The sequence below is a fragment of the Apodemus sylvaticus genome, chromosome 17, assembly GCF_947179515.1.
Source record: "Apodemus sylvaticus chromosome 17, mApoSyl1.1, whole genome shotgun sequence".
Classification (NCBI taxonomy): Eukaryota; Metazoa; Chordata; class Mammalia; order Rodentia; family Muridae; genus Apodemus; species Apodemus sylvaticus.
In genome coordinates, this window is record NC_067488.1 from 69,267,547 (window position 1) to 69,290,972 (window position 23,426).

General features: G+C 50.7%; 1 protein-coding gene across 3 annotated transcripts in view; it reads right to left on the reverse strand.

Annotated features, from left to right (window-relative positions):
* Positions 1-6,839: 6,839 nt before the first annotated feature.
* Slc4a8 (solute carrier family 4 member 8) overlaps positions 6,840-23,426 on the reverse strand; it is a 74,532-nt gene continuing 57,945 nt past the window's right edge. For all 3 annotated transcript variants that reach the window (XM_052160689.1, XM_052160687.1, XM_052160688.1), the window contains exons 20-25: positions 22,195-22,263; positions 20,745-20,918; positions 19,700-19,831; positions 17,471-17,562; positions 16,168-16,263; positions 6,840-15,117 (exon numbers count right to left, since the gene is read on the reverse strand). In XM_052160689.1, coding sequence (XP_052016649.1) covers positions 15,105-15,117; positions 16,168-16,263; positions 17,471-17,562; positions 19,700-19,831; positions 20,745-20,918; positions 22,195-22,263 — 576 coding nt within the window. In that variant the 3' untranslated portion in view covers positions 6,840-15,104. The remainder of the gene's footprint in view (positions 15,118-16,167; positions 16,264-17,470; positions 17,563-19,699; positions 19,832-20,744; positions 20,919-22,194; positions 22,264-23,426) is intronic.

Sequence of the window (23,426 nt, forward strand, 5' to 3'; positions counted from 1 at the left end):
TCTGCTGCCCTCTCCTGGCCGCCTCCGATACTGCATGCAAGTGGTGCACAGACTACATGCGGACTGAACACCTCAGTTCGAATCCATGTGTGCCACCGCATTCCCAGTTGTCCTAAGCATAGGGGACAGTGTGTGGCACAGTGGAAATGCCATTATTAGCGAAGCCGGTGCAGATGTGACCAAAGCGACGTGCTCAGCTCTCAAAGGTCTTTGGGGCCTAGAAAACCCACTGGAAGGCCTCAGCTTGCATCCTAGCTCTGTCATCTGCGGTCCCTGAGCAGCCAAATTGCTTAACTTTTGACCTGTTTTCACGTCTAAGAACTAGGTGTATAGCTCAGTGAGCTGCTGGGGGAGGTACTATCACGCCCTTTGAGTCGCTGGCCTGGCATCTCGCATACATGATATAAAGAGTTCGCGGGAGAGGTGCAACGCGCCGCTGCTGCTCCTGCCCTTGCCAGTTCCTGGGAGCGACCCCACTCCGCACACGGCCTGGCCTCGGGCCAGAGTGGGAAGGCAGTGTAAGGGTTACGCTGTAGGGGTCACGCTACTCAAGTAGCCTTTTCTGGGACCTGGGCCTTATAGGAAGCTGCTGCCCTGTACTGAACCCTTTTGGCTCACTACCTGTAACAGAAATAGTCCGCGGGCAGAAGATGCCAGACCCTGGCAGAAAAGGCTCCCAGGCTTGAATCAGGGCGTCCCTGTGCTGAGGGGCCCCAAGACAATACCATTACACACAGGGGTGTGGGCCGGTGTAGGATTGGTTGGCACAGCACATCTGTGGTGGGTGGGAGAGGCGAGGGCAGTAGCAGGGGCTTGCTCGGCGATGGGCATGACAGATGCATCTGGAGCCTGGGCAGCCGGCGTGATTCAGCCCAGCTCTATTGTAAAGGGGGCTGGGAACGAGGGCAGCAGGCAGGTGCAGGGGCCGCCAGGACTACGCCCTCCTCTGGTCTTATGATTTAACCTGGGTCTCATGCAATCGCCAAGCTGAGCCGAGGCCCCCACCCACCTGCTCTGCCTCAGAAGCAGACAACCCCGCCCCGTCCCACTCTCTCTTCCCATCACCCATTTGCTCCCTCCTCTCAGCTCAGACATCTGTTCCCCACCCACTCTTCCCCGCCCTCCCCTCTCCCAGCCTGCTCCCAGGAAATGCTGTCTGTCTGCAGCGCCCTCCTTATCCCTGTCAGAGGCGCCTGTCCACCCTTCCTTCCACGCCTGCAGCACCCTGGCGCCCCCTCCTCTAGTGCTAGCGGGGGGCTTGCAATCTCTAATAGTGCTGGCTATATAGGGTCCTAGTACTGGGTCAGTGGGTGTGGTGATATTTGCTTATATGGAAACATCATAGTGAACTCTATTAATTTGTACAAGTAATAGCTCTAAATAGGTAGCCAAATAGGGGAAGTGTTTGCTGTGCGAAATGATGAGTTCGGACTTCCAGCATTAACGTAAAAAGCTGAGTGCACAGGTGTCCATCAGTAATTAATCTTGGTGTTGGGAGGCAGAGACAGGAGGACCCACAGGGCTGCTAGCCAGCCTGTCTAGCCAGTCAGTCAACTCCAAGCTCTGGATATACTTATCCATATGTGAAAAGTGAGAGGGGGAGATACCCCATGTTGACCTCTGGACTCTTTATATGTACACGTATGTATGTGCACACATGAATAACACACACACACACTTTTAAATAAGTTTAATAAGTTCTTGGCAATAGAGACTTTGATGCCAAGCCGGAACTCTACCAAATCATACCTCCAGACCAGCAGTTATCAATCTTACAAGAAAACAAAGTTTTAAAAAAGTTAGTGTGTTTTCTCTGCACATGCATACCTGGTACCTGCAGAGGCCAGAGGAGGGCATCAGATACAATGAAACCACAGTGCAGACGGTTGTGAGCTGCCACGTGGGTGCTGGGAATCAGACCAGAGTCTTTTGCAAGCGCTTTTAACTGCTGAGCCCTTTCTGGCCTCTGAGAAAACCATTCTTTAAAAACAAAAATGTCTAGAGGTTTGGGAGATAGTTCAGAGGGTAAAAACACACTTGCTGTAAAAGTTCAAATTCCCAGCTCCCATGTAAGAGGACAGAAATGTGCATGTGCCTACGATCCCAGGGCTGGGGCAGAGACAGGATTCCCTGAGCTCACAGGCCGGCTGGCCAGCCCTGTGGACATGACCAGCTCCAGTGAGAGACCCTGCCTTGAGAAGGGAGGTGCAGAGCCACAGAGGAAGCACCCACACCTCTGCACACTCACGTGGGCACACACTGCACAGCATGGTCCTGCGTGCGCACACTCAGCTTCCTGTGAGATAATCTGTGTGTCTTTGGAGCATTTTCCTCAGGTGGAGCTCGCTTCCCTCCCCCTCCCTCTGCCCCCAGGTCCAGTTGCTCCTTGACTCTAGCCTGGGCTTTCCCCATGTCTCCATCCTCCCTATCCCTGTCACTTCTATGTTGACTAAGCTACGTCAAGCCTCTTCTTCACTGCGCGCTGAGCATCCGTCTCTCTAGTGGAGACCTGGCTGGCATTTAAGGTCTTCCTTTGGCTCCTAAATTTTTTAAAAGATCTATTTATTTATGTAAACGAGCACACTGTGGCTCATGTTGGATCGCTTCTGACCCAGAACCCTTAGTTGCAAGCACGCCTCGGCACTCCCACCTTAGGGCTCCTTTCGGGGGCTTCCCTGGCAGTGACAGAACCCTTGCTGCCTGTCATGGGACCCACTGGCCTGCAGGTTGACATGTGTCCAACCGCAAGTCCCCAGGGAACGCCTACGTTCCCGTTTACAGGTAGGCGCTCCAAACCTGAGTGAGTTGGAAGAACATGAGAACAGCCCAGGACTCTGGGTCTCTTCCCTGTCCCTCTCAGCAGCTCCTTTTAAAAATGTGCTTTGGGCTTCTTTATTTCTCCAGAGGCCTCTGAACGGACCACACTGTTCATTGTGAGGTCTGACCACCATCAGGCCCAGTGAGACCAGAGCGGGGCGAGGCAGGAGTTGGCTTCTGTCACAACTTAAGCTGCCCACAATTATCCTGTCCTGCCACCGGGACACCTGATCAGTGTTTTGTTTCCTGGCATCTGAATGCTGCACCCGAGTGACCTTTTTCCTGGGAAGGTTTGGGATCAACCACTGAGCCTTGGCCTTTCTGGAGGCGGGGAAACAAGTTGCATGTCCAGCATTTGTAACAATGTATATTATTTGAATTTGTTGGGCTATTCCAGGATAAGGTTTCGAGTTCTGGTTTGAGCTCTGGTTTGACTTCTTGACTCCTGATACAGGCAATGTAGTTGGGTTGTTCTCCAGCTAAGTGTAGCTTTGGTGTTTTGTTTTCAGTGTGACCTTTCCCCGTTCTTGATCCAACTGTTTTAGATGCAGACCTGGGGTTAGGAGCTGTTCTGCCCTGTTTCCTCTTGCTGTGATAAAGGAAGCAGTTAGAGGAGAGGGCTTATTTGGTTTGTACATCTCATGGAAACCCATCATTGGAAGTCAGGGCAGGAGCCACGAGTCTGGAGCTGAAGCAGAGGCCATGGAGGAGTGCTGCTTACTGGCTTGCTCAGACTGTGTGTGTCCCTAAATACCCCAGAGCCATCTGCTCAAGGGCGGCACCACCTTCTACATCAGCTGTCAATCAAGAAAATCCACCACTGGTACTTTTATAAACTTTTGCTTTATTTTCGAGTTTTGGTTTTGTGGGATTCTTTTCTGTGTGTTTCTGTTGGGAATTTCTTGGGTTTTTCTTTCTTTTTTCTTTTCTTGGAGAGAGAAAGAGCATATAGAGTGGGGTGCACAGGAAAGGGGGGATCTGGGAGACTGAGGAAGGGGGAAACATGACCAAAATATATCTTATGAAAAGAGTTTTTAAGATAAACAATGGATTAAAAAAAGAAAAATGCCCTTCAGGCAATCTGATAGAGGCATTTTCTCAACTTAAATTTTTCTTTCCAGATAACTCTAGCTTGTGTCAAATTGAAGCAAACAAAAAATCCCCACAAAATCAGAACATGGATCTTCCGGTGAGAACAGAAGCTGGAGCACAGTCCCGGGAGCACGGACCTGGACAAAGCCCAGCGCCAGCCTTGGCTCTGCTCCTCAGCTGTGTGAGCATTTCCAGGAGCAACATTTTCCTCATCTGTAGCACCCATCGCATGTGCCACTAACACTGGATCAGTGATTCTCAAGTGCATGCAACCACAGATGCTGGCCACTTGCTGTGATTCAGGTTAAATGCTTCGGAGTAGCATAAGATTTCAGCCATGACTGGACTGTTTACAGCCCGGGGGTGGGGTGGGAGTAAGCCCTGTGACCCTGTGACCCTGTGTCCCTGTGGCCCTGAGAATGATGGCCCCCATGGGGTCTACATTTGAATGCTTAGTCATCAAGGAGTGGCACTACTTGGGAGGGATTAGGGGTGTGGCCTCATTGAAGGAAGTGTGTCACTGAGGGTGACAAGCCATGCTCAGTGTCTCTTCCTGCTGGTCCAGATGAAGAATTCTGAGCTCCCTCTCCAGCACCGTGTCTGCCTGCACGATGCCCTGCTCCCTGCCGTGAGGATAATGGACTGAACCTCTGAAACTGTGAGCCAGCCCCAATTAAATGTTGTTCTTTATAACAGTTGCCTTGGCCATGGCGTCTCGTCACAGAAATGGAACTGTGACTAAGACCCCAAATTAATTCGACAAGCTCACAGCTCAGTTCCGTAATATGCAAGGGCAGTTGTCTCAGGGTTTCCTCAGCTGTAAGGCCAGTGCTTCTCTCTGTCAGAGTGTAAGTGCACTCGGCAAGTATAGTGGCGTTGTGTGCAGTGCGGTGTCCCACAAGCAGGTGCCTCTGGCCCCTTAAGCTAAACTCAGTCAAATGGACACAATGCATTTGTGTCCCCGTTGAAATCCGGGGCACAGCCTTTGGCCACGACTAAGGCAGCTGAACGCAGCATCGCTGTATCTCCTGGGCTCTTGTCTCCTGGGGAAACTGACAACCACAGTCCTTCACTGTCTTTTTAAGGTTTGATTTTACGTGTCTAGGTCTTGTGCCTGGATGCATGCCTGGCGCCTGTGGAGGACAGAGGTAGGTGGGCTTGGGCTGTCCTGGAACTGCAGTTACAGATCGCTGCGAGCTGCCGTCTGGGTTCCAGGGAGAGCAGCCACTGCTCCTAGCGGTTGAAGCATCTCTCCAGCCCCGCAGCCACACCCTTTACTGCTTCACCCACAGCGTTCTCCCCCTGGCCCGAGTGGTCAGGGCTCTGCACTGTGGCCTACGGAGAAATGCCAAGCAGGACTCAGCGCGTCATCGTCAGGCTTGGGGATCACTTGGCTCACCGAGACGGCGAGGCTGTGGGGGCTAAAGCTGGAAGAATCTGGAGGTGGCAAGGCTGTGAGAGCCCGGGCAAGCGCTCAAGTGCAGGGGAGCGTTCTAGAAGCGGGTGGGGATGAGCTGGCTGGAGGTAAGACCTGGCGAGGGAGGGCGAGGCGCTCCAGGAGGTGATGCTCAGCCCCCCTCCGGCCGCAGAACATCTGAGGAGAGCCACGCCTGTGCACACTGTACCCGTGTGCACGCTTCCGTAAGTGCACACCTTCTACCCGTGCACCCCCGTACCTGTGCAAACTCTGGAGCTTCTGTTTATTTGAGGGGGAGCATCATGTGGGTCCTGGGGGAACCAGCAGAGCAGAGCTGATCGTGGCACACAGAGCTCCTGCTGTTCTCTGCAGGAGGCCCCACAGGTCAGCATCCCCCCAACCCCCACCCCCCGCACCCCCCACCCCTGGCTCACTAGCTCATCCTTTACTCTGATTCTGCACAAGCTTTAGGGCATGGCCAGGGAAGTGAGTTCCAGATCCAAAGGATGAAGCCCTAATGGGCCATGACCATCCATCCTTCTTTTCCATCTTAGAAGATGGGCCTGTGACCCAGTTCTGACTCGGGGTATGGGGGCTGCCTTTGATGGAGGGGATTTGAGGGATGAGAGAGGGCAAGAGGGAGAGACTGCCACCTCTCCTGCATATGAAGGTTATCTTGGCTAACTCACACTCACACTCGAGTTTCAGGAACCATCTTGTAACAGTGAGGCTAAAAAGGGGAGGCAGCGAAGAAATGACCAGCTCCCTGGAACACTGCACCTACCTCTGCTTGGGCCGGGTGCTTCCTAAGGACATCTTGTCAATAGACTCCTAACCCTGGGCGTGGCAAGGACGCCGCGCTCTGGAGCGCCAGTGTGCCCAACCTTGCATAACTCTCTGCTTCAGAGCTGGTTGTGTCCTGCAGGAGCAGCTTCCCCTGTGCTCAAACCTAGGCGCAGTCTGAATGTCTGAGGCGGAGGACATGCGCACCACACGCTGCTGAGGGGCTAGAAAAACAGCCAAAGGCAGGCCCGGCTCCACTGACGCGCCCTTCTCTGAATGTCCGCCCTGGGCGGCCGGGCTCTGTTCTTACTCAGCTGCATTCATCTTCCGCTTGTCCCTGACCCTTGAACGGTGGTGTTTAAGAGTTAAAGTAATCAAGTACACCCCCATTCTTCCAGAACTAGCTTCTAAGGGCCAGATTCCAACATCTGCATGTAGAGGCAGTGGGTGTGCTTGGATATTGGCAAACAGTCTCCACAGCCCAGAAGTATCTTCAAAATGGCCGCTTTCCTTTTCCTGCTGACCCTAAGAGAAAGGCCACTGTGGCCTGGGCCACGGCTCAGTTGGGACCCTGCTCAGGACTGCACCAGGGAGGAGGGTATGCAGGAGCTAAAGCCCTTCCTGCATGTCCTCGGCAGACACCCACCCTGTTTCATCCATGTTCGTGATTCTTCTCCACACAGTCTGAACTCAGGCCAGAAAATCAGCACAGAAGCAAACAGTTTATAGTACAGGCTTTATTTGTCAGCCAAAGAGCTGAACACACACAAGGGTGGGCAGGCAGAGAGGGCTCAGAGACACACCCGGTTACCTGTCCCGGGGCCTTATTTCTACCATACATTGCTACGCGGGGTGATCACAATGGGACATTTTATTCCCATTTCTATTTATGGCATGAAGTGTGGAGAGGGTACATTTCTTACACTAAAAATATAGACTTTGGAATCTCTAAAAAAAAAAAATCTGTCTCTACTTGAGACCTACTAGAGAGAAGAACATAGACAACGAGGGAGCCGCACCAGCGCCTCACGGTGCTCCTTCCATGGGAAGGTTGCTCTGCTCTCCACAGGACGCCACCAGCCACTTCTAACCAACAAACAGAGACGAGACAGGAGGAAGGACGGGAAGAATTTTGGCTCCTTTCACAAAAGGACAGTTGCACACTCAGGCTGGTGCACAAGTAAAACCGTGTGTGCTGAAGTCACCCATAAACCCTCTAAGCGATGTCCAAGATAAGATTGCTGCTGAGCTTAGAAAAGGCCTGTGGGTGAGAGGCAGGGAGGGAGGGCCTCCCTGCTGCTCAGGAAACACCACTTAGGGGAAAGCTATTCACCGACCAATCCTCAAAGTGGGTTAGACCTGGGGTGGAAGAGTCTGCTCCTTTTCTCTCCAGAAGGACCCCCAAACCAATCCATCCCTGCTGAGCACAGGACCCTGAAATGACTCATGCCTGAGGAGGACTCACTCCTGAAGGCTGCTGAGAAGAGACTTCCTCTCACACACTCCAAACAGCACTACTTACTTCACGCCCCCTTTGTTTATGAAAATTATCCTTTCTGGCCACAAAGAAAAAGGTACTGAAGAACCGAGCTTACAAGACACCAAGGACAAAGCCAGGTGTGGTTGTGCATACTTGGCCCGGCAGCTGGGAGGAAGAATTTTGCCGTGAGGTCAGGGCTAGCGTCCTCTGCACAGTGAGACCCTGTCTCCAAAACACAAGGTTGTTTGGAGGCAGACACTAAGAGTCAGTCACAGCTACAGTAGAAAGTTTGCCTTGATTTGGCCTCTGGATGTCTTTTCCTGTTTATAGTGAATGGAGATATCAATACAGGTGAGCGTGGGAGCTTGTCGTGCCGGAACAGAGCCATCCAGTCCTCTGGGAGCATCAGAGGCCACTGGCCTGGCAGCTCTCACCTCAGCTGTGGCCTGTGAGGAGATGATTCTTTCCTCCAGGGGACAGTGAATGCCACACAGGAAGAGCTGCAGTGGACCAGTGAGCTTCCAGGAGCCGGCCCACGGTGTGGCTGGGCCCTGGAGATGCTTCTTGCTACTGGTGAGCCTTCTCATGTTTGTCGTTGCTATATCCCTCATGTATTTGATGTGTTGAGACTGGGCGTGGTGAGACCCTCGCCGCCTCTCTAGCCTGGTATGACTACTACTGGGTGATAGCCCGCTCTGCTGGGCAAGGATCCTCAAGATCAATGTGAAGATAAACATTCTTGAGATTATGCCGTTTAGATGAATTAATGATTTTATGGAAATGCCAATTTAAAGTAGCTTTTGGGAAGTTAATTTAAATAATTTTGGGAAGTTAAGAGTAGTTGATAGAAAGTTTAAAGTTCGAATCAAGAATAGAGCGTGGCCGCTTCTGGTGGGATGGCAAGAGCTGCACAGTGAGGGGAGGAGCCCTGCACAGTGAGGGGAGGAGCCCTGCACTGTGAGGGGAGGAGCCCTGCACAGTGAGGGGAGGAGCCCAGTGAGCCTCAAGTTACAAGTGCGGGATTCATTCCAGGTTGGGCCTAGGTTCCTTGATCTTGTGGTCTAGGGGTGTGGCACGGGTTTCTGTGTGCACCGTGAGAAGGAAGGTCATGGACAAGGAGCAGGTGATTTCATTGAACAGAGAGGGGACTAGCCAGTCTAGCTGACTAGGTAAGGCTGTCACCAGCTAAGCACAGGGGACACGCACTGCTCTCGACTTGGTCTGTTTAAGCCTTGTCAATCTGTGACAGGAGAGTTATTGCTTTGGGGTGGTGATGAACTTGTGGAGAGAAAGATGAGGAACGTAGTTAGGCGAAAGTCCCAAATGAAGACTGTGTAATCGGTGATCCTGTTGCAATTTCTATTTGTGTGGTGATTTTAACCTGTTTTTCGAAGGATGTGTTTTGTGGTGACTATTTTTAGAGACTGTGGGGTACAAAAGAAATAAAGGAAAAGACACAGTTGTTGGAGCTTGCCTTGCTTCAGCCACTCAGTGGATGATTTTCCCATTTTCCCATCGTCCTCTTCTTTAGTCCCTGGCCACAAAGACAGGCGCTCTAGCGGTGGCTCTCTGAACCGACCCCAGCAGCTCTACAGGTCTGGCTGAAGGGCAGTGCTCTGATATACAGAATAGGTTCAATTTCATACTGTTACTATAGAACAATGTTCCTTAGTGGCTTAAAAACTTGGGACAAATTTGAGGGGCCCAGGAAAAAAAGACCACCTCATTTACGAAGGTAATTCAAGGCTGTACAGAAGCTGTCACTGATTGCAGATGTGAGTCTCAGCTGTGAGGGAAGCTGTATCAGACCCTGATGCAAGGTAGGTGTTGAGAAGACCTTGGTGGTTGAAAAAGCGAAAACCAAATGTAAGGTTATTAGGCCATTGAAGGCTCGAGCGGTGTCTATGGCAGAATGGAAAAGGGATATGACCAATATTGGTTCTAATGTGTACCGTGCTGATATGACAGGTCAGCTAGAGCTAGAAGACTCTGATCTCAAACTGCCCAGTGCTTCAATTTCGGGAAATATGGTCATTTGCAAAGAGACTGTGACCAAACCTAAAACCTCAGATCTGAAAATGCACGGTAAGTTAATTGTGAGAAAGACAGCACTTTGCAGCAGAAGAGTGAATAAGTGTTCCCAGCAGCAATGGTTTTCCTGAATATGAAACAGAGAGGACGCCTAAGCTTCCTGCGATGTGTCTGCACTTTAGCAAAGGCAGCCATTGGATTTAGGATTGCAGATCCAAAAGAGAGATTCAAGGAAACGGCCCGGGGTAGGGGGCTATCTTAGGTCCCTGCCAAGCGAACACTGTGTGAGCTGTTTCATTCAAGCAGTAACAGGCAGACCAAATCCTCAGCTCACTCGCTCCACACTGGAGAGCTAATGCTGCTGCAGGCAGCACTGCTTCACCTGGCCACATTAATTACTTTAGTTCCAAACCTAAATGCTACAAAATGACCACAAAAGTTCACACGGTCCTTTGCCTGCGGAGACAATAGGGAAAATCTTGGGAATAAACGGATTGACTTCCCAAGGATTCACTGTGCCTCCAGGAATCACAGATGAAGATTTCAATGGAAAAATTAAAGTTATTGGCATATGTAAAAAAGAGAGAGAGAGAGAGAGAGAGAGAGAGAGAGAGAGAGATGCAAATTAATGCAGGTGATAGGGTCGCTCAGTGGCTACTGCTCCCAAAGACAAAGCCCCTCCAGTGGAAAGAACAGGAGGGTTTGGGAGGACTGGAAAACGTGTGTTCTAGCAAACAGTTGTTAATGATCAGAGGCGAACATTAAAAATTCGCATAAACGGTATTGAAGTAGACAAATTTGTGGATACAGGAGCTGATGGAACTATCATTTCACAAAAATCTTGGCATTCAAAATGGCCACTTTGAAAAGTTTATACAGTTTCTAGGAACTGGAAAGTTAGATAAAACAAAGTGTACGATGGGTGAAATGTGTGGGACTAGAAGCTCTAATATAAAGAGAAAAATCAGAATTAATAGCTCTCTGCTAACTTTAAATTTTCTGAAAATTAATAAGAAAGGAACAGCAGTAACTGAGAGATACTAGGTTATAGAAAAAAAAACTGGAATTACATCAGCCTGTAAAACCTCTTACAAGCATCTCTTGTCAATAAAAACACTGATGGCTAAAGAGCTGAGGCAGGAAATAGGAGGTGGGACAATGGCAGGAAGAGAGAATTCTAGGAGATGGAGAATAAAAGGAGATGCAGGGAGAGACAAGGAGCAAGACATTATGGAGACACTGAGGTGGCGGAGAGGAAGAAGCCAGCCGGCACTGAGGAGAGGGAACTAACCATGAGGATGACAGAGAATAGTTTGAATGGTTAAATAAGTTATGAGCCAGGCAGGGCAGGAGCCAGAGCTCTGACCGAGGGAGGCATTTAATAATAGTCTCAAGAGTGGTCATTCCTGGAGCAGGGGCTGAGAGGAAAAATTGATTTTTTCACAATATAAGGATGTGTTACAACTATTTTTTTGTTTTTGTTTTTTTCTGAGACAGGATTCCTCTGTGTAGCCCTGGCTGTCCTGGAACTCACTTTGTAGACCAGGCTGGCCTCGAACTCAGAAATCTGCCTGCCTCTGCCTCCCAAGTGCTGGGATTAAAGGCGTGCGCCACCACCGCCCGGCTATGTGTTACTATTAGAACAGGAAAGTTTTGCGTTGGGGACAGGGAATTGTTTATACTTCACAGGAAATGAAAAGCTGTGGATACCATCGGAAAGATTAGACTTGAGCAGGAGAGGGCTCCTGAACATCTTGGCACTGACCTGAAAACTCCATTTTCAGGTTCCTTGAAAATGTCTATTTATAATTTCCCTATACACACAGCACAATTAATAACTTAGAAGTGGGGAAACCGTAGTGAGAACTCTGGAATCTTGGTTTCTTTAAAAAACAGAAATATGAGAATGTTGTTTTAATCCTGGGTGTGGGGTGTGGGGTTGCTTCGGACTGTCCACAGCAACTGACAGGATTTGCCTCATGCTCTAGCAGAGGCGTGGTTTTGCCAGCTGCAGACGGTTTCTGGGATTGTGTCATGTTTGGAATTCCAGGAACTTTTCAGGGGGTCTATAAATGCTGGGCACCGAATGGCGGGGTGGGTGGTTGTCGGTCGTTTGGGGTGTGTGGTTGTCGGTCATTTGGGGTGTGTGGTTGGTTATGGTTTCTTAGTAGTCTCGCTCAAAAAGGAAACAAAAGGAATTTAGATTCAGGGCTCTCTCTCTCTCCTCTCCTCATTTCTGTCTTATCTAGTGTCAAGGGTGAAACTGGATGAGGGGACAAAGGGTAAGAAAATAAGGGCCCACAAAGCAGCAAAGACCAGCTCCATCCGGATTCAGTTAAATTCCACATCCACAGGGAAGCTCACAGCTCTAACTCCAGCTCCAGGAGGGTCCGATTCCTTCTGATCTCTGGAAGCACGGGGTACGTGTGGTGCAAAGACGTGTGTGTGTGTGTGTGTGTGTGTGTGTGTATAGGTAAAATACCCACAATTAAAGTTAAAAGTTCTAGGAGGAGCCACTGTTGCTCTTGCAAAAGACCTTCAGGGACAGCCGCCAAGTGGCAGGAGACACACAGGAGACGGTGTCTTTGACACTCATTACGAACTAAAGCACACCCAGTGGTGCAGGATAGACACTGCAGCCACTACACAGGGCACCAGGAGAATCCCTGCCTCCCGCCTCAGGAGGAAGTCTGGAGAGCTGAGCAGGTAGAGGAAAAATGAAGTCAGGAACTGTCTTTTCTGGATGATTGTCAACCACAGACTCCAGAGTCTGGGCAGGCTGGGAACGTAGAATACCACATTTTTATCCAACATTTATGAGTAATTGAAAAGTCTGCTCCATCACCGACAATGAGAAACCACAACTGTTCACATTGTCTTTTGGAGAGAGGTGGTGCACAGGAAGGCAGGTTTTCATGATTAAGGAGACCCGCCCAGCATGGGGTTAGCGGGAAAGCCCCGAGCCTCCGGACAAAGCTTCCCAAGTTGTGCGTGTTATGCAACCAAACACATTTGGCAATTGCACATTACATCTCTCCAGCTCTTCACCTTTCTCTAGAGCAACCCTTCCCTGATGCTCATCAGGAAGCAACCGGCCACTTCGGAACCCTCCATCTTTCCCCTCAGAGCCAAGGCTTCACTTAATGTGTTCTTGAATACCAGTCTCCCCCAACTCTGTTCATATGACCAGCTGACATTACCAGCATGTCATGACATTAGCTGGCCACATTCAAGACGTGTCTGAGAGCGACCCTGGTCATAGAAGAGATGACTCGTGCAAATGTGGGCATGAAGTCCCACAACTGCATCGTTGAGAGCGAGCGAGCGAGCGAGCGAGCGAGTGAGAGCAGCCTCCACCCTCCGGCCAGGGTGCGGCTCACAGGAGGCAACGCAAACATCACATGCAGAAGAGCGAGTTTCAGTGACAAGTCACTGGCTCCCTAGCACGTCAGGCTCCTCACGGTGACACATCTCTCAGGTGCACTGAGGCCAGGGCAGGGTGAACCACTATCGGTTTCCCTACACAGGAGGTATCAGGAAAAGAAAAGAGAAACCAGAAGGGGAAGAGAAGGGGTGCTCGCAGAGAGTGAAAGCTGTGAGGAAAGACGCGAGTGTGCGGAAGGCCCGGAAGCCATCAAAACCTTGCCCAGTGACAGGCTGGCTCCGAATCCAGGTGGGCGAGGGCTATACTTATTAGATCTGTCCTCAAGTGATATGCTTGGGAAACCTGGCTCACCAAAACTTTAATGCCCACTGATTTCTAAGAACCCTGCCTGTTCCAGTATGGACTGCCTCAGAGCAACCAGAGCGGTTGCTGAGACACAACAAGATCTCTCATGAGTGGAAAGCAGACAAATCAGGAACCGTGCACACATTCCAGAGGCCATTTTGGGAGTTGGAAGCAGGGTCACACTCATCCCACAGGCCCTGAACAGCAATGCCTACCGCTATTTTCAGAAGACACCAGCTCTGGGTGGCGCCTGTCTGTCCTGTACCAGTTGTCAAATATCTTGCATCGATATGGCAGTGGTCCCGACAGGTAGGCAGGGACTGGCAACACGGGGTGCCCCCGCCCCCATGACAACAAAGGCCTTCAGAGAAGGACTAGATGCCTCAGAGTCCGAGGGGAGCAAACTGTGGTCGAATGACGTGGCACTTCTTCACCCAGGAGAGGACAGCACACTGTGTGCATGGCCTTTGTACAGAGACTGTCCCAGTGGACAACGGCACAGCCAGGTCACCAGTCACACTCTGTGCTCAGAGGAAGGGGTGGTCTATAAGCGCTTGGGCCAAAAACCTGATGATGGTTTTGCAATACAGAAAAATCAGACGCATACTTTTAAGTATCCAGATTGACTTCACCGCTCACAGTTCATTTGTGTGGCTTTCACATCTGAGTCAGAACTTCTGTCAACCAAAAGAACTCCACAGTGAGGAAGCCACGGCGATGGCTGACGGTGATTTTGGTCCACGGAGCTGATGGTGATTGTGTTCTCTGCTGGGCAGCTAAGGGACATCCGTGAGCATTCAGTTCTCTTCGGGGTGGAGTAACAGTGTTGCCTTGAGAGGTGACAGCTGCATGTCAAACAGTCCACCCAGAACAGCCGTAGCAACCCGGATCTGCCCTCCTACCTACAGACAGTTGTCGGTGGCTCCTTCCTACGTGGTCAACAAGACAGACCTGGAACAAATCTTCAGGCCTGGAAGTCTAAACCAAGTCCTTCCATAGCAAGTTAGGCTCCTCTTTCTCTAGTTCCAAAGAAAGATGCTCATTCGCTTATCGTTGCTGGCTTCCCCTGGGCCTTTCCTGAAATCAGCCGAACTCTTGTGTAGTCCTCACATCTTCCAAGGTCTCGGCGTTATGCCGACTGCTTCTGGAGGTGATGTGCATGACCCCAGGCCAGAGGCAGTTAGCTCTGGTGGTTGCTGTTGATGCCTGGATGGTAGGGCTCAGGTAGCGGACCTGCTATTGTGTCTGTCTGTCCAACATCCCCTCCCAAGCAGGAAGGAACTGAGGCACAGGCTGCTCACAAGCCTGCCCTTGTCCTGCCTCTGCCACTACCCCTGCCACTAACTACCCCAGGCTATCGTTCAGGAAGAGGGCTCGCACAAAGGAATCCTCCATGACAGCATGGACTCATGTGGCTTACCAGGGCCAGCAGAGTATCAGAGAAAATGTCTGAAAATGGAAGCTGGCTCTTTAATGGTGGCAGCTCTGAAGAAAAAGAAGGAAGAGGAAAGGAGGCGGCGGGAGGAGGCCCCACCGTGGCCTGCTGGTGCCTGGCTGCTGGTATGCGGGTAGCTGGAGGTCCTCCAAACGCATACCGGGAGTGGCTGGATGCTTCCATGTGGCACGGCTTTGAGATGACCAAGAGCAGGGCCAGACTCAGCTTGGCTTCTTCCTGGAGAGACTCGCCATTTTCTTAAAACCCAGAACTTCTCCGAGGCACCGCATGGCTCAAATCGTCCGCCCAGCAGACGCTCTCAGTTGAAGGGGCTGGATAACAACGTCACAGTGAGACAAGGTGCTCTCCCTCACAACACTCTCAAGATGCGACTGGGATCTGGCTGTATTTTAAGTTCATTTACAAGTAGACTAGTTCCCAACTAAAAATAACCACATGTGTTATACATTCCCACAGCTGCCCGGATTTTCCTCTGACAGAGGCAAGATTCTGTTTTTCACTCATGTTCAGCTTGAATCTATTTTAACCCCTTCAGTGAAGAAGCTGCCACACTATGTGCCACGCCATGACTCCGAGAAGCACAGCTCTTCTGGAGCCCCCGCCTCACTAGCGCCCCCATCCTGCAGCTTAGCTGCTCCAAGCAGAGCAGCAGTACGCCAGGCCATGTGTGGAAAGAAAAGCGGGCGGGCCAGCACCCCTGGTTCCATCAAGGCTTGCTTGTTTTTAACAAAAACTGCTATCAGTATCAAGACATTGGATTTTTGCCTTCACTTGTGTTTGGGCTAAAATCAGTAATCTAGATACACTGCATTCCTTAATGTAGGCAAAGACACCTCCAATTTTATTTAATAATCTGATTATAACTGATCTGTGCTATTATTAAATTACATAGAGAAATTTTCTTTGCAGAGTAAGAAAACTGTCATGTTTAACAAAATTCTCTTTTCAGAATCTAAGCTAAGTAGGTTAAAGTCTGGGCCGGTGCTATCATATTGATTATTAGTGTTAACAGTACTGATCCGGACTTTTAGCAGTTTTCCAGATTGTGTTGTTGCAGTAACCAGAGACAGAAGTTCTGAAATGAGGAACTTCCTCCAGTGAGAGCAAAGGACCTAAAGGATGAATCAAGTTACATCCCCAATGATTACAGCCGGGCCGGGCCGGAGCAGGGGTGCCTCGGAATGCCTGCCTCCGGATGTTTGAAAACTTTTTATTTTTATTTGTCTTACCGTATGGCTAGCAACAGTTCTGTTATTCACTAGACAAATTCAATTCTACAAGCAACACACATTTTACCTTCAACAGTATTGCCATTTTCAAAAGACAGAAGAAAATGGAAGAGAAGCCGGAGTCCTCCTTACCTTTTTTCTTTTGTATTGCCAGAATTTATGCTGAGAGCCTTCCAGACCGTGGTTTTAGGCATTTCATCTGATATATTAATCTCAGAAGGGTCACATCTGAAATCAAAGCTCAGGCAGTGAATGCCAAACACAGAGGTGAAGGGCACAGCCCTGACGCCACCCCACCAGAAGGGAGAGGGGCCCAACTCTGCAGAGGCAAGGTAGCCTGTGAGCGGCGCTAGCACTGTAGGCTGGCCAATGGCGGGTTGGGGACACTGGCACCGATCCGTGGCAAGCCCTCTTTTATGTTCGCATCTATATAACAGGATCTCTTCCATTTATAGTTTACAAAGGAATTTCATGGCCTGTTAGCTTGACACGCGTAGTGAAAGAAATTGATCGTGATCATCATTTTGAAGGTGCAAAACCCAAAGTTTAAGGCCCAAACAGCAGCAGTGTCAAGACTCCAACCAGGATCCTTGGTCCTGGAAGCCACCAGAGCCACCTGTGGGCCAGATGGTCTCCTGACAATGCAGAGAGACAGCACCCACGGTAAAGAGGCTGATCCTGCTTCTCTGCCAGAGACGTCAGAGGTTCCAAAAGAGCGCACAGATGCCGCCTTGGAGACAAGATTTCCTAATTTATCCATAAACAGCATCCAGGCTCCTGACTATCCACGATCCCCACGATCCTCAGGCACTCGCTCCTCTTTCTCCAGCTCCCCTCACCTCTGGCCTGCTTCAGCCTGGGTGTGCAGCCTCCCAGCAGACACCGAGGTCGGGACTGAACCACACACGGGGCATTGGGACCGTGCTTAGTGGTGAGCGGCAGCCTCGGTAGAGAAAGGGGCTTGCCTGGGCATGGAGGTCAGCATCTCCTTGGCTCACCTGCACGGGAGAGACCTCCCTGCCTGTCCCCAGAGGCAGGCATTCCATGCCCCTCAGACTGAAAACACCTGGAGATGACCTTCTTGCCCTCTTGGACTTAGGAAAGTGGAAAAGAACAACTTGTGTCGAGAAGTGGAGAGATCGCGTCTGGACCCTGACGCGTGTTAGCATTGCTGTGACCCTGGCGCATTAGCTAACTATAACAGGAGGCAGTGGATGGGGACAAAGGCAGACCCTCCTCTACACCCCCACACAGGACCAGGCCCTGGGGACACTGGCTCCCAGACCCACAGAGCAGAGCACACACACAGCAGGTGTTAGTACACCGTGGAATGGAGCGCGGTTTTCAAGAGGTGGGGCGGGCTGCACAGCTCCTCAGGGCAGCAGCACAGGAACCCTGGCAGCAGGCTCAGCTCGCTGGTTCCTGGGGGCTTTACCTGAAGCTGTTGCTCTTGCCAGGACTACTTAGCAGCTTCCTGCTTTCAAGGGGAAACTTATCACCCCCAATGTCCAACATCTTCTCAGCCTCCTGGAAGAAAGGTGGGGGAGAGATAATCGGATCCAAAGGAAGCTCCTACTCTCCAAATTCCAAAAGACAGAGCGTGTGTCGAGCAATGAGTCTTGGCTCAGCTCAAGCTGGACTATGCAAGGATTCCTAAAAGCCCACAGGCAGTGTGTCCAGGAACCTGCGAGATACACCTCAGCCCTGAGAAGTCCATTTCCAGTGGGCACACCTGTGGATGCCAGCGCCCGGGCTTCCTCCCCCAGATGCCTGCTCTGTCAACAGCAAGGTTTCCTGGTCCTCGTCCCCATCATGTCCCTCACAGCTGGCCCTGGTCATGTCCAAGATGTCCTTTCTCTCTGCTCCGGCCTCCTTGGAGCGGCCATTTTGGTGGTTTCTTTACTGCACCTGGCTTGCAACTACATCTTGTACCAAGTAAACCGAGAGTTTTTACCACCACCTAGTTTTTACCACCAAGGTGGCAGGCAGGTTTCACTCCCGCTCATATAATTAGGTCCCTTCCGTGGGCTCGACGCCTCACAAAACGTGAGGCCATCAAATAACAGAACGGAACGGCACTGAGAAGCAGGAGAACCCAAATGTGAGGGCACCCTTAGAGCCAACGGCCAGTTACGGGAACATGGGAAGCAAGAGCATGTCAGTGCTGCTAACACGAAAGTGAGGCGTCCCCGTGGGGGTGGGGGAGACAGAGAAAAAGAGAGAGAACCCTAAAGTGACCTCAAGAGGAAGGTCTGGTCCTCTGGTATATTCTGATTCAAACAAACAAGTTGTTAAAATAGTAACAGGGTGGTCTGGGCAGTGGCTGAGGCGCATGCGAGAGGACGAGATTCAGATTACCGGGACTCGCAGAAACAGCCAAGCAGGGCAGCATGCCTGTCCCGCTGCGAGGAGGTGAGACGGGATCACTGTGGCCTGCCGGTCAGCTGAGCTAGGCCGCAGAGAGCTCCAGACAGCCTGCGCTGTAAACCAGCCCCGCGTGTGTACATTTAAGACTCTAGGCTGTTCTCTAAGGAGCGGTCTCCAGGCCACACCAGCACGTTCCGTGTATGGGCAGCCTGTTCTAAGCCTTGTGTTAAAGGGTTAGTTCTTACCGATTTCAATTGTGTTGTCAATTTGATAAATGAAAAAAAAAAAAGTCTCAGCCAGGGATGGTGACGCCACAGGCAGCAGGAGCACAACTTACTCCACTGCTTTTGCATTTAAAATTTCAATTTAAAAAAATAAATTCAAGACATTAGGGAATTTTATTTTAAAATATAGTTGAAAATGATGGCAGTGTCTGCTGAGCGACAAGGCTCCTTCCAAGCCAGAGCTGGCAGTGGAAGGGAGAGGGGGAGGGAAGAGGGAGGAGTATCTATCATGGCGATGAAACACCATGACCAGAAAGCAAGTTGAGGAGGAAGAGGAGGAAAGGGTTTATTTGGCTTAGACTGCCATATCACTGTTCATCACTGAGGGAAGTGAAGGCAGGAGTTTAAGAAGGGCGGGAACCTGGGGTCAGGAGCCGATGCAGAGGCCATGGAGGGCGCTGCTACTGCCTTGTTCCTCAAGGCTTGCTCAGCCTGCTTTCTTGTAGAACCCAGGACCACAGCCCAGGGAAGGTACCCACCACCCGCAATGGTCTGGGCCCTCCTCCACTGATCACTAACTGAGAAACTGCCCTCTAGCTAGATCTCCTACAAGCATTTCCTCAACTGAGGTTTATTTCTCTCTGATGACTCTAGCTTTTATCACGTTGACATAAATCCAGCCAGTCCTGATGAGCTGGAAGGCCGTTCTTTGGGCAGCAGCTACCTCAGGACACTCCCAGCCCTTTCTTTTTGACCTGGTTTTCGTCCTGCTGAATGGCCTTTCTGTGCATGCTCAGGCCTTGGGCTCGGGTCCACTGTGTGGATGGCAAGGTGCCGACTGCTGGGGGCGGTCCCGTGCGAGCTGTGCTGCACAGAGCCAGCCACAGCACCGTCCACAACAGGTGCACAACCAAATGTCTCAGAAATGATCTTCTCGAAGAAAAGAAGCCCTCAGGGAGACCCTCAGGATCCCAGATGGATCCCAGACACACCACCTCCCCACACGGCCTGGCCTCCCTTTCACTCTGTAAGGAGACCCTGACCTACTGGGCGGGAGCTGGGCCAGACTCTACCTCCTCCTCCTTCTTCTTCGCATCATCCAGTTTCTTCTTTTTGCTCTCAGGCATGAGGTCATCCAGCCAGCTCAGCTCGCGCTTGGAGAAGCAGAGGTCCATGACTTTCCTGACGAAGACCAAGGCCAGGACCTGATGAGAAGGAAGCAGGTTGAAGAGTGAGCTTGCCCCACAGAAGGAAAGCAAAATGGTTCTCTGAGCAGCCTGGGACGCTCCGAGCAGACCCGGGCTCGTGAGGATCCCAACGGTAGCCGCTGACGGCCTGTCAGAAGCACTTGGCATCGACCTCCGTGGCTTTTTACATTAATCATACATTATTTTATGCATTTTTATGTTTCCATACATTTTAAAAAATATGCTTTATTTCGTATGTGTGTATGCGTATGCGCTATGTGTATGCCTGGTGCCTATGGAGGTCAGGGGGACAGCAGGTCCCCAGGAGCTGACAGTGAATCGATACATAAATGATCAGAATATCCATTTTTCTTTTTTCTTTTAAAGACTTATTTATTATATGTAAGTACACTGTAGCTGTCTTCAGACACCCCAGAAGAAGGTGTCAGATCTCATTACGGATGGTTGTGAGCTACCATGTGGTTGCTAGGATTTGAACTCAGGGCCTTCAGAAGAGCAGTCAGTGCTCTTAACCGCTGAGCCATCTCTCCAGCCCCAGAATATCCATTTTTTCAAACTTAAGGAAATTCTGACCACACAACAAAGTTGGCAACAGGAATAACCAGGTGGTGCTGGCAGTCCTACAACAGTGTCCTTATCCCACTGGCCCATGCCCTCAGAAATGGTGGACACGGGAAAGTGTGCTGTAGGCAGCTTACCACATCTTCAAAAATAGCATTAATACTTTTTATTAGTGCAAGCTACACTTAGCAGCCTGGCTGCACACCTTTAATCTCAGTGCTCAGGACGCAGGGGCGTAGATCTCTCAGAGTTCGAGGCCAGCCTGGTTTACATGGCGTGTTCCAAGATAGCCAGGGCTCCACAGAGAAAGCCTCTGTCGTGGGTGGGGGGACAGGGAGCCAGACCTTACCATCATCGGGAAGACGATGGCAGCCGGTGACGCCTTGATGACCCAGAGCAGGACGAGGCAGGTGAGCTGGACGAGCGTGAAGAGGTGCACCTTGCGCAGCGGCACGTGCCGCAGGTAGATGAAATCGGGCTGGTGCTTTGCGGGCATCCCGAAAAGCTTCAGGCGGTCGAAGAACTGGAAGGAAGGACTAGCATTGGTGCCTGGAAGCCTCCGTAAGCCCAGGCGCAGCAGTATGCCGCCCGCTCAACAGCAGCCAATACTGACTGTTCTACTGCAGAGACGGGGAGACCGAGTCACTGAGGCAACAGGCAGTTTGGTCAGGCCAGTAAGTGGAAGTCTTACTTGGCGAGACCCCCTTCGCTAACCCAGGCGCAAACTGCCTTCTCCTCTCCTACACTGACTGCAGCTGCGGAGAGCAGGCTCCCAGGGCGGTGACCGCAAGCCAACTGCATCTTTGTGCTTCCTGTCAAAACCGCTTCCATCCAGCTGTGGTCACACATACCAGTAATCACAGATAGGCTAAGGCAAAAGGATCACCAAGGGTTTGAGGCCAGCCTGGGCTACACAACGAGTTCCAAACCAAACTAGAATACAGAATCAGACCCTGTTTCAACAAATCCCTTCCCTCCAAATCCCTAAGTCCCCAAACCCCAACTCTCTTGCTTGTTCTTTGAAATGCGTGAAGGATAAGTATATTGACAAGATCAAATGAGACCTCTTAAGATTCTGGATAGAGGAATTATGACAGGCTGTAGCCAACAATATGGCTCAGAAGCCTTCTGGCTTGCTGATGCCCAAACCTGATGATCTGAGTTCAAATCCTGGGGTCCACATAAAGGTGGAAGGAGAAAACAACTCCGCAGAGTTGTCCTCTGACCACAGCGTGTAAGCTGAAGCACTCGTGCCTCCCACACCCATCTCCCTCTCTCTCTCTCTCTCCCTCCCTCCCTCCCTCCCTCTCTCTCTCTCTCTCTCTCTCTAACACACACACACCACCACCACCACCACCACCACCACCACCACCACCACCACGCCACAGCATGCGTGTGGAGGTCAGAGGACTGCTTGCGACAGCTGGTTCTCTTCTCCCACCATAGGTTTCCGAGGAGCCATCTTGATGGCCTCAGTTTACTTCTTTGGTTACTGACTGATGTTTCAGCTTCAGATCTACAGGAATTTGTCAAAGCATCCCTAGTTTAATACCAAAAATCCCATTGATTAAAAGTGACTAGAACTAGGACATCAAGCCAAGCCATTCTGGAAGCCACTATTCTTGTTCCAACTTGACCATATTTTGTACCTCATGTCTGAAGACATTCCTTGGACAAATGCAAGACTGGGAACTAATTTCTCAGGAACTGGTCATGCCTCCCTTGGGGCATTGTGCCTCTCTGGTCAGGACAAGTGAACACAAAAGTAAGAGACATGGCTGTGGCTGAACCACACAAACCTGGATTCCTTGTAGAGAAGAGACTCCCATGTAGAGGAAAACTCCGTAGAGCACTGGCATCGGGATAAACTGCGAAGAAAGGCACAAGGCAGGAGCTGCGGCAGCCCGGCAGGAACGCAGTGCTTAAGGGTCTTGCTAAGGACCCTGCCATCTCTGCCTCCCGAGTGCTGGGACCAAGGTGTACACCGCCAGGTCCCATCTATATAAAATTTTAATTCCAAAAATGAAACAAAGCTACAAAGAGTCTCATAAACATTGTCCTTGTTTCTGCTGCCTCTCCTTCAGTTAGCATGGAAAAAATATGCACAGTAACATCAAAATCATTTTGTTCCGAAATGAAGTTATTAACTATAAGGTGAGTCATAGGCCTCATGTCTCTCCCACTAGATTGTGAGAGGGCAGATGGGGACATACACACACTCACACCCATCCGTGCATGCACACGCACACACGTGCACACACTTGTGGTCACGTGCGCATGCGCATGCACACATTCCTAGTTATGTGCACATGCTGTGGTCACATGCACACACACATGCACATAGACTTCACAGATGTGATTTAAATCTTTCCATAATCATCACATCCTCAGGAACTTTGTGTATTTCGACACAGACTAAAAATAAATTCATACTTTCTGACCTAAGACTTGAGGGCAGCGGAGAGGAAACGAGTTGAGAACATGTTGCATACTGCGCTTTTTAAAGTGTCCACACGGCATGTGAACATGGCTTTCCTGTCACATCTGTTCAACTTAGAGAAAAATCTTCATGCAAGTGTGAGCTAGAGAAACAGGCCCAAAGCCAAGGCGGGGTGAGAGTCACAGTTCAAGACTGAACTCAGTTTCTGTTGTTTCTTCTCCACGGTGGCCTCGAACTCATGGTCCAGAGGATGTCCTTAAACTTCTGATCTTCCTACCTCCGTCCATGTGCACCAACTGCCTGGCTGCCACAGTCTGAGGACCCAACCCAGAGCCTGGGACTGCGCCACAGTGTCCCACACACCTGCCTGGCCCCTTAGCCTGCTTTCACCCAGGCGCTAAGGGATAGCGCACTTCCTCTCAGAGTTTGAAAGGTCGCACTGGACTTCACTGCCCCACTCTAGAGTAACAGACGTTTCGGTTAAGTGACAGGTTTGCAGCACTGTCAGTGTTTGTGCTGCTGCTGCCTCATTATCAATGTGACCCAACTTAGGAGTCACCTGAAAAGAGGAAACCTCAGTTAAGAACTGTC